Source organism: Balaenoptera acutorostrata, chromosome 19, assembly GCF_949987535.1.
Source record: "Balaenoptera acutorostrata chromosome 19, mBalAcu1.1, whole genome shotgun sequence".
Classification (NCBI taxonomy): Eukaryota; Metazoa; Chordata; class Mammalia; order Artiodactyla; family Balaenopteridae; genus Balaenoptera; species Balaenoptera acutorostrata.
Window position 1 is genome coordinate 7593328 of NC_080082.1, and position 14160 is coordinate 7607487.

Sequence of the window (14160 nt, forward strand, 5' to 3'; positions counted from 1 at the left end):
GCCTGGAGACCAAAGTCTTCTCCAGGGTCCCATTGTCACTGCCGGCATAGCAAACATTTGTTTACCAAACATTTGCTTTCATCTCCATATGAACTGCCTTCCTCCCCTTTGAGGTCCCAAACCCCTACCCACCTTTCCTCTGAGATGCCACATAACCCTCAGTTGCCTAACTTGTCCTTGAGCCTTATATTCTTCTGGAGCCCCTATACATATGTAATTAAATTTCTTTTTCTCCTGTTAATCTGTCTCGTGTTAATTTAGACCAGCCAGAAGAATCTAGAAAGGGTAGAGGGAAATTTTTTTTCTTCCCCAACAACAGCACCATAATTCAGTGAAAAAATGACCATTTTTTTGAGATGTATTCTAAAATAATTGGTGATGATTTTATATTATGTATGAAATTTATTTTTAAATATTCCAGAAAAAAAAGAAAGCATGTGGGGATAGATGATACACGTTTGACAAGGAGGTGATGGTTGTTGAATGTAGTTGATGAGGGTTCACTGTACTCACTGATTCCCGTAAAATGGGGAATTTTCATAATAAAAACTTAAGTACCAGCCTTCTAGCCTTGCCATGAGGAATAACAGAGAAAACCCGTATAAAGCAGTTTGCATGGGGACTGGCTCCTAGTAAGCACCGAATAAAGGTGACCTCAATAGAATATATGTATGTGTACCGGATAGAATACAGAATAGGATAGAGGAGAATAGTGAGGGTCTGAGGGGTCAAGGAGCTTGGCCAAGGTCACGCAGCTGGTAGGGTTGGGGCAGGGTTTGAACTGGAGCCCAAATGGTGCCCCCGTGATTACACCCATCCTCTCTTGCAGCTCCCTGCAGGCGAGCAAGCCCCCTGGAGGCCTCCCCTGGTGGTGTGTCCTGGTGGGCTGGCTCCTGGTGGCAGCCTTCTTCACCATGCTCTACGGCCTGCACTACGGGCGGGCCAGCCCCCTCAAGTGGCTCATCTCCATGGCCGTCTCCTTCGTGGAGAGTGTGTTTGTCACCCAGCCCCTGAAGGTCAGGACCCCTAAGTGGCTGCCCTCCTGCCCTCCTTCCCTCCGCCCATGATTTCCCTCCTGCCAGCTGCCCAGTTCTTAGGCTTCAGCAACTCCTTCATCTGTTCAATCTATTCATTCAACAAACCCACGTGGAGCACCACTTCTGGGTGGACCTGGGGCAGGAAGGTAATTACCAGGATAACCCACGCTCCCTCAGGGCCAGATGCGGACATTTCATCATCACAGTCACCCTTAGGAGGGGCCTCACCTCCATTTTACAGACGAGAAAACCTGAGGTTAAGAGGATAAGGTCACAAAAATATCTTGCCCTTAGGCCACATGTATAAATAGGAATGATATCTTACTTCCTCAGGTCTAGGATGCTTTTGATTGTGAGATGGGCCAGCAACTTACACAAACTTTACCTTCAGAAAAAAGAACACCAAGCCATTAAATGTGTGCATGAACTGGAAATACGCTCCTATTTCTGAAAATGTAAAATTATGCAAGAGAGCAGTGAGAGTCAAAGAGACCCTGAGCCCCGCCTGGAAGGAGGCAGGCAGTAGCAATACTGTGTCGGGGGAGCTGCAGAAGTGAGGGAATATTTAGAGAAAATCCTTCCACCTACGAGGCATCACGGAATCCCCCACCCTTATTCTGCCCTGAACAGCCTTCATCAGAGACTTAAACAGCTCCTGACACCTCCCCCAATCTAGTCTGAGAATATTAAGAACAGTCCTGAACCTTTTTGTTCCGCAATCAAACCACAGAATCCTACTGTGCTTGTGCACTGAAGGCGCAGAGACAGTGTAATGGAAGGAATTACTTAACACAGAAAGAAAGGGAGGGAGGGAAGGAGGGAGGAGGCAGGTTTAACCCGCTATGCTAGTAAGTCACCAGGCTGAGAGGTAAGAGAGAGGCCGAGCAGCAGGAGACCAGCAGGTGGGAGGGCTCAGAGAATGCCGGAAGCAGGGTGAGTTCAAGGATTTGCGTGTCTCTGCCTGGTTGGTGGCCAGGCACGCAAGCCCTGCGCCTGACCCTTTATGACCACATCCCCTCTCTGCAGAGGATGGTTTCCCCAGAGCATGGCTCCTGCGCCCAGGACACAAGTGTGGCTCCCATTCCACCCCAGCTCAGACCAGGAATTGATAGGGCGTTTCCAACCCAGGCTTGGGGTTCACAGTGGGTGTTTTCCAGGTGCTGGGGTTCGCTGCTTTCTTTGCGCTGGTGTTGAAGAGAGTGGAGGACGAAGAGGAGCCTGTGGTCCCCCTCCTGGGACGTCTCTCTGGCCCAGGTAATGGTACCCGGGTGCAGGCAGGGGCCTGGAACCTGATGAGGCTGAGAAAGCCCCGTGGAGCCCAGCCACTGGGTGGTCCTGGCCTCAGACCTTCGCTCCCCATCAGCCTTCACCCTGACTGTTGAAACACCCCCAATCCATCCAGGGACAAGTGACTCTTCCTCTGTCTCTTGGGCAACCTGTTCCTCCCCTATCCGAGCCCTTCTCTCTGACACCTAAGCATGAAGAGGCACTATGGGGTCCACGTTCTTCAAGGGCCATCATCCTCTGTGTAATCCCAAGCAAGCAGCTTTCTTCTCCAGGGCTCAGGTCATTAGACAACCAAAAAACGACAAGCTTGTGTGGGTGGGGTGTGTGAATGGGGGGTGAGGGAGCTATAATTAGGGTTCTAAAACAAAGGTCTGCCAACAACAGCCAGGGGGCCAAATCTAGCCCAGCGCCTGTTTTTGTAAAGAGTTTTAGTGGAACGCAGCCATGCTGACTGGTCAGAGGAGCCCATGACCAGCCCTCTTCCCCCCAACCCGATTGCTCACTTCCCAGCCAAAACTCCTGAGCGTGCCCCCAAGAAGAGAATTACAAAAAACAAACAAGCAAACAGAACAGATTCAACACTCTAATAGTCTATACAGAGATTTTGACTTTCAGGGAAAGTAAAACAGGAACAAACGAAAGCCCATATCCCTACATCATCATGCAGTGTGGTGACCTCCTCATGGGACTGTATTCTTCTGCCCTACAATAGGGATTTGGCTTTGTAGATCCAAAAAGTCCATTAAAACCATCTTCCCAAGTCAAAAGAATAATTATTCTCCAAAGAGACGACAGCCTCCTGACTGATCAAATATTCATTCAGTAATTCCTTTGGCAATTATCCAGGGAGTACTTTCTGTGTGCCAGGCAGTACAATGGCTTGGGAACATGATTTACATAAAATCCAGTCATTGTAAGTGTATAATTACTGATTTTAGTAAATTTATAGAGTCGTGCAACTATCACCACAATTCAGATTTAGAACAGCTTTTTGGAACTTACCCCCAAAAGTTCCCTCTTGCCCATTTGAAGTCAATCCCCACTCTCAGCCTCAGCCCTGGCAACACAGCACTGACTGGATGGAACAGGTTGCTGCTCTTGGAATGAACAGCCCATCTGGGGAGACACATTAAACAAGTAAATGCACAAAACGACTTGTAAGAGAGAATGAGGGAGTAGAATAAGAGGGTGGCTCCTAGAGGATGGGAGAGGGAGGGTCTGAACACTGGGCATGTGCAAAGGCCCTGAGGTGGGACAAGAGCTTGTCATTTTATAGCAATTACTGACAGGGTGGCCAGAGCATGGGGAGCTGTGTGTGCATGGAAGGAATGCTTCAAGATGAGGGCAGAGAGGTGGATGGGGAGCAGGTCATGCAGGGCCCTGTAGGGCCTGGGGCAATGCCGGGGTTTTGGAGTGTTTTAAATAGGAGAGCAGCATGATTGGATTTGCGATTTTGTGACTGCTCTTGGAGACCAGAGGTATTGGGTCAAAAGTAGAAGTGCGGAGGCCAGTAGGAAGACTACTGAAATGGTCCAGACTAGAGATGGCATGCATTAGCAGTGGGGGTGGACAGAGGGGCATGGATCCAAAGGATAGTTGGGTCAATATACCCCTATCAGACTGGCTAAAAATAGCGACAACACCAAATGCTGACAAGGATGCAGAGAAACTGGAGCATTCTTACGTTGCTGGTGGGAATGTAAAATGGTACAGCCACTCTGGAAAACAGTTTGGCAGTTCCTTTCAAAACTAAAAATGGGCTTACCATACGCCCCAGAAATTACACTCTTGGGCATTTATCCCAGAGAAATGAAGAATTATTTTCATACAGGAACTTGTACACAAATGTTCACAGAAGCTTCATTTGTAACAGTCAAAAGATATTTAGCCACTCCTAGGAATCTACCCAGGAGAAATGAAAATATATGTCCGCACAACACATTCATAGCAACATTATTCTTAATAGCCCAAACTAGGAGTAATCCAAATGGCCATCAGCAGGTGAATGGATAAACAAAAGGTAGTATGTCCGCTCAACGGAATATTACTCAACAATAAAAAGAAACTAACTACAGGGAATTCTCTGGCGGTCCACTGGTTAGGACTCTGAGCTTCCACTGCAGGGGGCCCAGGTCTGATCCCTGGTCAGGGAACTAAGGTCCTGCAAGCCACGTGGCGCGGGAGAAAAAAAAAAAAAAAGAAAGAAAAAGAAAAAGAAACTAACTAATATACACAACATGGACGAACACCAAACCATTATGCTAAGTGAAAGATGCCAGATACAAGAAACTATGTACATATGATTCCGTTTATATGAAAAGTCCAGAAAAAAAAATCATGAAGACGGAAAGAAAATTAATGGGGCTAAGGGTGGGGATAGAGTGGGAGTAGAGACCAATTTTAGGGACATGACGAAACCTTTAGGGGTGACAGAAATGTTCTAAAACTAGGTTGTGGTGATGGTGGCACAACTCTACAAATTTACTAAAATCACTGAATTGCAGGCTTCCAACGGGTGAAATTATGAAAATTATAGGTCAATAAGGTGGTTTGAAAAAGAAGATACTTGGAATTAGATATAACAGGACTTTGAGATATTAGTTACCTTCATCCTTCCAAGTTTTGGAAGCATTGGGATCCATCTTAGAGTTCAGGAACACAGAAAGACAGCATCCAGGAATCAGTAAGACTTCAGGTGAGGAAGGCATGTGTGCTTTCAGTATGAGAATTCTCCAGCTGGAGAAGAAGGGACGGAATTCTGAGCACTGGGATAGCACGGGCAGAGGCATGGAGGGTAGCGCAGGGAAATGGCTCCAAAGGAGGAGGAACAGTGGATCCCGTTGTACCTGGTGAGGGGAGTCTCTTGGTTGCAAACGTACGAGCTGGTTCCGCTGCCCATTTGGGGGACTGTCCTTGTGCCCTTGCTTTCACAGACCCCTCTGCCTTGTTCCGAGCACAAAGAAACAGCAGAAGGGACATCTACCAGAAGCCTCGGGCCTCTGACGTTGAGAAGACGAAAACCACCCACCTCAAGGAACAGAAAGCATTTGCCGTAATCAGAGAAATCTTGGGTAGGCAGCCAAGATTACTTACGAGCAACCTTCCCACTCGCTGGTTCTCAACACAGATTTGAGCAGATGTGGTACAATCTCTGACAGGCCCACACTGCTTCTGGGCCCATCGCCCCAGATATCAACTTGCCCCAGCTTCTCCCCTAAACTTAAAATCCTTCCGTGGCTCTTCCAGGCCCCTGGATAACGTCCAAACTCCCTGCTGTGCTCCACCCACCCAGGTCACCTCTCTCGGCCCCTTGTGCCCTAAGCTCCAGTGACACTGCGTCCTGCAGCTCCTGACCCAGGCCCTGTGGCATCTAGTCTGCCAGGAATGTGCGCACCCTCCTCCCTGCCTTTTCCTCTGGTTAATTCCTTTTATTCTTCAATTCTCAGCCCAAAGGCTGTGTCGTCAGAGAGGCTCCTCTGGCCCGCTGACCAGAGGCTTTCAAACCTCACTGTGTGTCTTAGTCTGGGTTCCCCCACAGGCAGATCTGGGCACAAGTAGTTGGTTTGGGAGGCGATCCTGAGAAGCACTGGTAGGAAAAAGTGCAGGGAAAGAGAAGGAAGCCGATGGAAGGTGGTTGATGAGTGGGTTCCACGTGGGCAACTGGGGCTCAGTCCTGCTGAGACCGTGCGAGGGGCGAACGTAGTACATACCCCCTAGTTGCCACCCACCAGGTCACTGGTGAGGGCTGCTTCCGAGGAGGGCGCTGACCCTGCCGCAGCCCTGGCCTGCCCTCCCATGGGGAGCCTATGTGGCCAAACCACAGAGCGGCGGAGCTTGTGTAGGAGCTGCATGTACAGAATGAAGAACAAGACGGATGTGGGCAGAACCCCAACAAGTCATCTTGGAGCAGGGGTGCCAGAATGCATATTCCCAGGCCCTAGGCCCAGAGATTCTGGTTCAGTAACTTTCTGCATCCCCCAACATGATTCTGATGTCGGGCCTCCTAAACTAAATCTTTGTACCTAATGGGCCCTTAGGTCACACTCACCTGTCTACAGGTGAGCTCCATGAGGGCAGGGAACACGTCTGTCATCTTTATTGCTCTGTGCTCAGCACTGCAACATGGCAGAGCACCCCGCCCCCTTTTTTTTTTTTTGGCCACACCATGCAGCATGTGGGATCTTAGTTCTCCGACCAGGGATTGAACCCCTGCCTCCTGCAGTGGATGCTCTGAGACCTAACCACTGGACCACCAGGGAACTCCCCAGAGCCCCATTTAAAAAAAATTCTATTTAAGAAACATTCACACAGCACGAAGTCCGTTCAGGCCCTATTTTAAGTGCTTTATAGATATTAATTTGTTGACTCCCTCATCACAACCCTGTGTGACAGAATTATCCCCACCTCACAGACGAGGAGAGTGAGGCACAGAGAGGTGAAGTCACTTGCGAAGGGCACATGGATAGGAAGTGGAGAGCTGGGATTTGAACCCAGGCAGGAGGCTCATGGCCTGTGAACTTTAATCCTTTCTGCTGTCCCTATAAGGACTGATTCCTTTGTCACCAGAGGGGCGAGTGGCTGGTCTACAAGACCTCAACTGTTCTGAGCCACGTGCCTTTCCAGTTCCTGCCCTGGACTTGGTAGGAGTTGGGGCCTCTGCCTGACCAGGGGCTGTGCCTCCCTTCCCAGCACACCTGGGCTCCCTGTGGATGCCGCTGCTGGTGGCCTACGGGCAGGGGGACCCCAGCGCCGACCACTTCAACAGACACCTTGGGCACAGCTTCATCCGAAGCTTTTCAGCCATGCTGGGCTTTCAGGACTTCTTCACGTGGGCCAGCACCACCCTTGTGAGCAACCTGGACAGTCATCACCCAGGTACTGTCCACCCACCCCAGGACGTGTGTCAGCTCCTTTCCGGGAACAGCTGTGGGTCACTGTCAACTTCAGCCTCACAGAGAACCAATAACCACAGAGCCATATGCTTTGAAGGAGAGACCCTCTGAGGGTCCCTAACCCTCCCTGGATGCAGAGTAGAGAACCTCCTTCTTAGATAACTGAGCAGGAATTGGCCAGGCAGAAATGGCGTGACAGGCAGAAGGGACAACATGAGAAAAGGCAAGCCTGAAACACCGAGGCACTATACTTCCTGGAACTACAGAGCGTTGAGTGCGACTTCAGTGTAGGGTAGGAGTTGAGGACCCACGAAAAGCAGAGCAGGAGAGAGGAACAGGGGCCAGATCATGAAGGCTCTGGAAGCTCATAGTTTATGCTTAAGGAAATGAGGAGCCATTGACAGCTTCTCGGTGAGGCAGTAACATAATCAAATCTGCGGTATAAGCTGCATGTGGAAGTTGGAGTTGAGGGTAGGTAAGTTAGGATGCTGGGCAAAAATGATGCGGCTGATGTAGGGATGAGGGGCAGAGGTGATGGAGAGACAGGGGTGGGTGCAGACAACACTGAAGAGGTACTATTTGTGGGCCTCGCTGACCCTTAAGATGTGGGCATCGAGGGAAAGGACATAAATGGTCTCCAAGTCGATGACTGGGTAGGAGTTGCCATTCCCCAGGAGAAGTTATGCAAGAAGTAGACCAGGTTCAAGGTGGGGAGATGGTGATGAATGGTTGAATGTAGTCTGTGGTTGGCCATGAACTTCTCTTGGCTAATTCTACAACGGGTACACTGAAATTCACGCTAGCATCCAGGCCAGAAAGCTTGGGATGTGTTAAGATGACGTTGATGGCTAGATTTACCCACTTGTTTCTCATCTCCAGGCTTTGTCACTGATGGGAACTCCAAGCTGGTTGGCAGTGCCCAGATTCGCCAAGTGAGGGTCCAGGAAAGCTCTTGCGCTCTTGCCCTGCAGCTGCAGGCTTCTCTTGATGGATGCCATGCGCCATATTCCCTGGATATTGAAGACCTGTCAGACTATGGGGAAGGCTGGAATGCCTCTGTCCTCAATAACAGCAATGACTTTTCCCAGGCTTGGCAGTACCAGAGCCAGAGCCAGCGCCGAGGGTATCCCATCTGGGGCAAACTCACTGTGTACCGGGGAGGAGATTATGTGGTCCCCTTGGGGACTAATCGCCAAAGTGCATCAAGGTAAGGCTCACTTGATTCACATGCAGCAGAGGAAAGACATTTGCTCAAGTCTGGATCTGATTGGAGGGTGCAGCTTTCAAAACAGGGCCGAGCCAAGCTCATTGTATCATTGTGGGGAGGGGCTGGGGATTCAGAGGCATTCAGGTCATATTTTCAGGCCCCTGGAAACCGTGCAATCTCAGAGTTGGAAGGGAAATCCTGCTTCCAGCATTCTCAGCCTGCTGCACCAAGCCTGGTGGCCTCTGCTAGAGCCAATACAGGGATGCGGAACTTAGTACGACACAAAGCGTCCACCACCAGGCAAGTAGGAAGTGGTTAAGGCTCTTAACCTTAACCAAGAATTATGCAGGGTCTGAGGTCTTACCCTACTCATAAGCTAACACACTAGCCTGTTTCATGGAGGCTGGCAGAAGACACAAGACTCCTAGGTCAGAGACAAAGGATTTCATTACTCACAGCAAAAGCAGTAGCAGAGCTTCATGGTGGTTGAAGTCAGTTCCCCAGGAAGAGCCACGACAGATGCTTGCCCATGCAGTGAGTTACAGTACCAAGGAGGAACACTGAGCTTGGAGCATTCACTGTTTCTACAGTGGCAGAAGCAAGCCTGCTCTTTGTCTGAAGGAGGACGTCACCTCATCCCTTGAGGTTGCTCACTGCAAACTCAGCCCTGAGACGACGCCTCGGTAAAGCCCAGCCAGAGCCTTGCATTTGTGGAATACTCAGCACGAATGTGCAGGGACACTCAAGGTCCACACACACTGCGTCTCCCAGCACGCTCTAGAGTCAGAGAGCCCTAGGTTTGAAACCCTGGCACCATTCCTGTTAGCTGTGTAGTCCCAGGTGAGTTAGTGAACCCAGGTGAACCTCCATCTCCTCCATGGCACTATTACAGCACCAAGGAACACAGGTAACAAGCCCCAAAGGAAGACACCTGGCAGGGGTCCCCTGGGATTAAGGACAGGCCAGGAATAGCTTATTTCCACATAATAGGTGTTTTCCTGCCACTCAGAACAACTGATACTCTCTCTCCGCTTCTATGTACCAAAGCAGGACGCAGACCCACCAGGGACAGGGCATGTTTTAAAACAGGCCCATCATTACTGCTGTAAGTAATAACAGCTATTATTACTACATGTGCACACACACACACACACACACACACACACACACACATTCTATTTCCTCTTCACAATGATCCTGAGGCACCGGTGTTAACACTATTGCAGATGAGGAAACTGAGGCCTGAAGACATTATCAGCTTGCCCACAAGGCAGGCAAGATTTGAACCCAGGTCCCTCTGGCACATGCTCTTTCCACGGCACCTGTGAGCAGATCTCCAGGAACTGGTCTTGTGAACTGCCAGCCCAAGAGGGGCTGTGACAGTTGCAGCTGCTGCCTGCCTAAGCCCCTGATGTTCTCTGTGGTTGCTCCAACACCATGGTCCTCAAACTTTAAAGTGCACCATATACGAAGTACTATGTATAAAATTGGGACTTCCCTGGTGGTCCAGTGGTTAAGACTCTGTGCTTCCACTGCAGGGGGCATGGGTTTGATTCCTGGTCGGGGAACTAAGATGCTACATGCTGTGCAGCATGGCCAAAAAAATAAAAAATAAAATAGACACGCAACAAGGATATATTATATATATATATATATGTGTATATATATATATATATATATATATATATATTACATAATTCCCAAGGGAATTATAGCCCTTATTCTGTAATAACTTTTAATTAATTAAATTAATTAATTAATTAGGCTGCACCAGGTCTTAGTTGTGGCACATGGGATCTTCGCTGTGGCATGCGGGATCTTTTTCGTTGTGGTGCGCAGGCTTCTCTAGTTGTGGCACACGGGCTCAGTAGTTGCGGAGAGTGGGCTTAGTTGCCCCGCGGCATGTGGGATCTTAGTTCCCTGACCAGGGAGCGAACCCACGTCCTCTGCATTGGCAGGCAGATTTTTAACCACTGGACCACCAGGGAAGTCTCTGCAATAACTTTTAATGGAGTAAAACCTATAAAGATACTGAATCACTATGCTGTACACCTGAAACTAACATTGTAAATCAACTATACTTACAGATAGATAGATAGATAGATAGATAGATAGATAGATAGATAGATAGACAGACAGATATAATGTTTAAAATAAACCAAAAAACCACCAATCATAATCCCGCGGATGGCTCATCAAAACACAAATTCCCAGGTCCCACCCCCAGAGTTTCTGACTGGGTAGATCTGGGGTGGAGCTTGAGAATCTGCAATTTTAACAAGTTTCCAGATGATGTGATGCTACCAGTCTGGGGACTGCATTTTCAGAACCTCTGCTCTGACGGTCAGGGGACCTTTGCACATGGGATGGGAAACTGAGGCCCAGAAGGAGAAAATTAATTCCCCAAGATCATGGCAAATGAAGGGCAGACTAGAATGACGTCTCCTGATTCGTGGGACTCTGTTCATTACATCAGTGATTCCCAGCCCTGACTGTACATTAGAAACACCTGGGGGCTTTTGGCAATGCCTGCCACTGCACCTGAGACCAATAAAAACAGAATTCCTGGGAGAAGGATCCAAGCACTGGTATCTTGAAATCTCCCGTGTGGTTTGCATACACAGCCAAGATTGAGAACCCATTGGAAAAATGACTAAAGAAAACAATTTAGGTGATGACAAACAAACTTTAACTTTTCATGAAGTGGACTGTCTCCATTCGGAGACCTGCAAAATGGAGTGGAAGGCAGGAAGCTTTTGTAGGGTAAAGAATACGAACAAGGAAGGGGAAAACAGAAAGTATCTGATTGGCCAGGGCCACAGAGTCAAGCTCGTTTGGGATGAGAAGGAAGAGGAAATAAGTATAGAGCCTGGAGTTTGCCTGGTGTTTGGGGATTAGCTGACTGGATATACTGCACTTCTGGTCAAGGGGAGCCGTTACAGAGACACAAAAATTATCCAAGTTTCAGTTTGCTGACATGGCACCCTGCACAGGAGCAGCTCCATCTTGGGCGCAGAAATTTATTTCAAGATGTTCATATGGTTACTTTGGTTTAAATTTTGAGAAACCACCAAACTGTTTTCCATTTCACATTCCCAGCAGCAATGAGGGTCTTTGTACACAAATTCCTAATAGCCTTTGTTGGGGGCGGTGGGGGGGGGGCGCTGGCGGCTGGAGGGCATCTTGTCATTCTCAATGGAGGGGAAGAAGGAACCCGCTGGGTATAAAGAAGGAACCCTGTGGGGATAAAGGCAGGAGTGAACACCCTTGGGATTCCCAGAAGGAGGTCAATTCCAACACAAAAGCAACACTAAACAGTGAAGTGACTTTGGCAGGGACCAAATTGGACGATAAAACCATGGTTTCCCCTTAGAAAGAAAAGCCCTCAAAGAGAATGGTCCTACCTAAGTTGCATGGTTCTTTCTCCCTCTGCAGCTGTCGGAGGAAGGAGAGATTGTCAATTTGCTACTGATGAAGATACTCAGTTTCCTGGGCATTAAATGTAAAAGACAGGAACCTGGAAGCAGCAGTGAGCAGCCTGAGTTGCTGTCAGAGGCCTGGGCCCCTCAACCTGTATCAGCTGTGCCCCAAATTTAAGCTGTTGGTCTAGGCACAATCATCTGTAGAGTAGGGGAGGGCCAGCATCTTAGGCTGACACTTACCAGTGATTCTATAATCTCTCCAGGTCAATATTTTTCTGTGTCCATAGAAGAGTTACCAAACCTGGCAAGCAAAAAAAAAAGGAAAAATACATACATACCTCCATACAGTTGCCACCACTGTCATAGACTGTTTGTTCAAATATATTTTCTCCTAGAAATAAAACAAATATTGTCTGGAGTTCGGGGAGGGGGTGGGGGTGGGAAATCCCCTCTACAGACTAATTATTTCATCTTCTTGGTCAGTCAGGAGTTGCCTTTGAATGATTCTAGTTCAGGGTTTCCCAAACTGTGTCCAGGAGATGCTAATGGGTGTCATATTAGTTTGCTAAGGCTGCCAGAACAAAGTACCACAAACCGGGTAGCTTAAAACAACAGAAATTTATTGCTCCACAGTTCTGGAAGATAGAAGTCCAAAATCAAGGTGTCAACAGGGCTGTGTTCCCTTGGAAGGCTCTCTTTTAGCTTCTAGCGTGTGCCAGCAATCCTTGGCGTTCCTTGGCTTGTAGATGCATCATTCTAACCTCTGCCTCTGTTGCCACATGGCCTTCTTCCCAGTATGGGGGCTGGGACTTCAACCTATCTCTTTAGGGGCCACAATTCAACTCATGACAGGTGTCATCCTCCCCCAAATGTTTCTAGATCAAATGTGGGAAACACTGGATACACAAGTTCTTTAGCATGGGAATTGTTAGAGCTTTTAATATGCTAAATGTGCACTGTGAATCTTCTGGGAGGAGATGAATGTGAGCAATAAAGTGTGTAATGATTCCCAAACCCCTATGACCATGGCTTCTAGTATTGAAGCACTTCAATCAGGGTTAGTGTTCCTTAGGCAATACTCTGGGAATCATTGATCTACACCAGTGGTTCTCAATATTGGCTACACGCTAGAAACCCCAGACTTCATCCCAATTGATCAGAATCTATGGGTCCCAGGCATAAATATTTTTTAAGCCCCCCCAGATGATTCCAATGTGCAGTCAGACTTGATAAACATGCTTTAAATTCTAAGAACCACAGACCTAGATAATAAAAGTCTTCCAGGTGACTGTGTGGATAAGTGCACATTTCCCCTCTCCTATGCAGGAGAAGCACCTCACGAATCCTCTCCAATTCACCCTGTCTTTTCTCTCCTCCTCACACACCCATTGTAGCAGATACTCTAGGTAGCCTGCCCCAAATCCATTCCATGCTTCCCTCCTTGCTATCAGAATCCCAATTTGTTCAGGTAGCCCCTACCCCTACCCCACATGACTCATAGTAAGGTGACCCTGTGGCCACCTCAAAGTAAATCTTGATTTGTCTTAGCAATAGCCCTTGACAATGAGCTGTTTAGGGTGGCCACATGACCCAGTCTGGCCAATGAAAAATGAAAAGAGGTCTCTAGGACACTTCAGGGAAAGGTCAGTTTGCTAATCAAAAGAGATGGGCTCTAGTGCTGGACATTGTCTGGTCTAAGACTGCTGGAACTCTGACAGCTACCTTGAGACCATGGGGAACAATCTGAAGATGGCAGAGCAGAAAGATGAGAGGAACATGCACACTTGATGAGGTCCTTAAACAGCTAGTTTATCCGTGAAGCTGAACTACTGCCAGCCTTCTATCTGGATGAGAGCTTAAATATCATTTTAAGGATAGAGCTCCTTTTAAAGATCTAGAGAAGTTATAAATTCTTCACTTCTCTTTCCCATCTTTCCCATCCACTCTCCACTTTTCTGTTGACTATAAATATCAAATTAGAAATTTCTTGTTGTGAGAGAGAAAAATATATCTGCTCAAAGAGATGAGCAGGCCCCCCTGAGATACCTGAAAGAAATGACCACCTGCATTTTCAGGTGCCTGTACCAACTGTGCAATGAGATGACCTTTCACATTTCAAGCCATGGATGTTACAAAGATAATCAGATGAAAAAAAAAATTTTTTTTAATCCACAATGCTTGTTACATAAAAAAAAAAAAAAAAGACACACTTCCTATTGCTTTGGTGTAAGGGCCCATGACATAGCCCACACATTGATCTGTGTTCTTGTTCTTCATACCAAATGAGTTAGTGAAGCTAGAAATAAATATTTTAG

General features: G+C 47.9%; 1 protein-coding gene across 1 annotated transcript in view; it reads left to right on the forward strand.

Moving 5' to 3' along the window:
• Positions 1-12020, forward strand: part of LOC103011454 (polycystic kidney disease protein 1-like 2) — an 83315-nt gene extending 71295 nt beyond the window's left edge. The window contains 7 exon segments of the mRNA XM_007198604.2: positions 830-1016; positions 2195-2291; positions 5258-5395; positions 7014-7199; positions 8096-8423; positions 8673-8727; positions 11859-12020. Of these exon segments, the coding sequence (XP_007198666.2) occupies positions 830-1016; positions 2195-2291; positions 5258-5395; positions 7014-7199; positions 8096-8423; positions 8673-8727; positions 11859-12020 (1153 nt within the window).
• The last annotated feature ends 2140 nt before the right edge of the window (positions 12021-14160 follow it).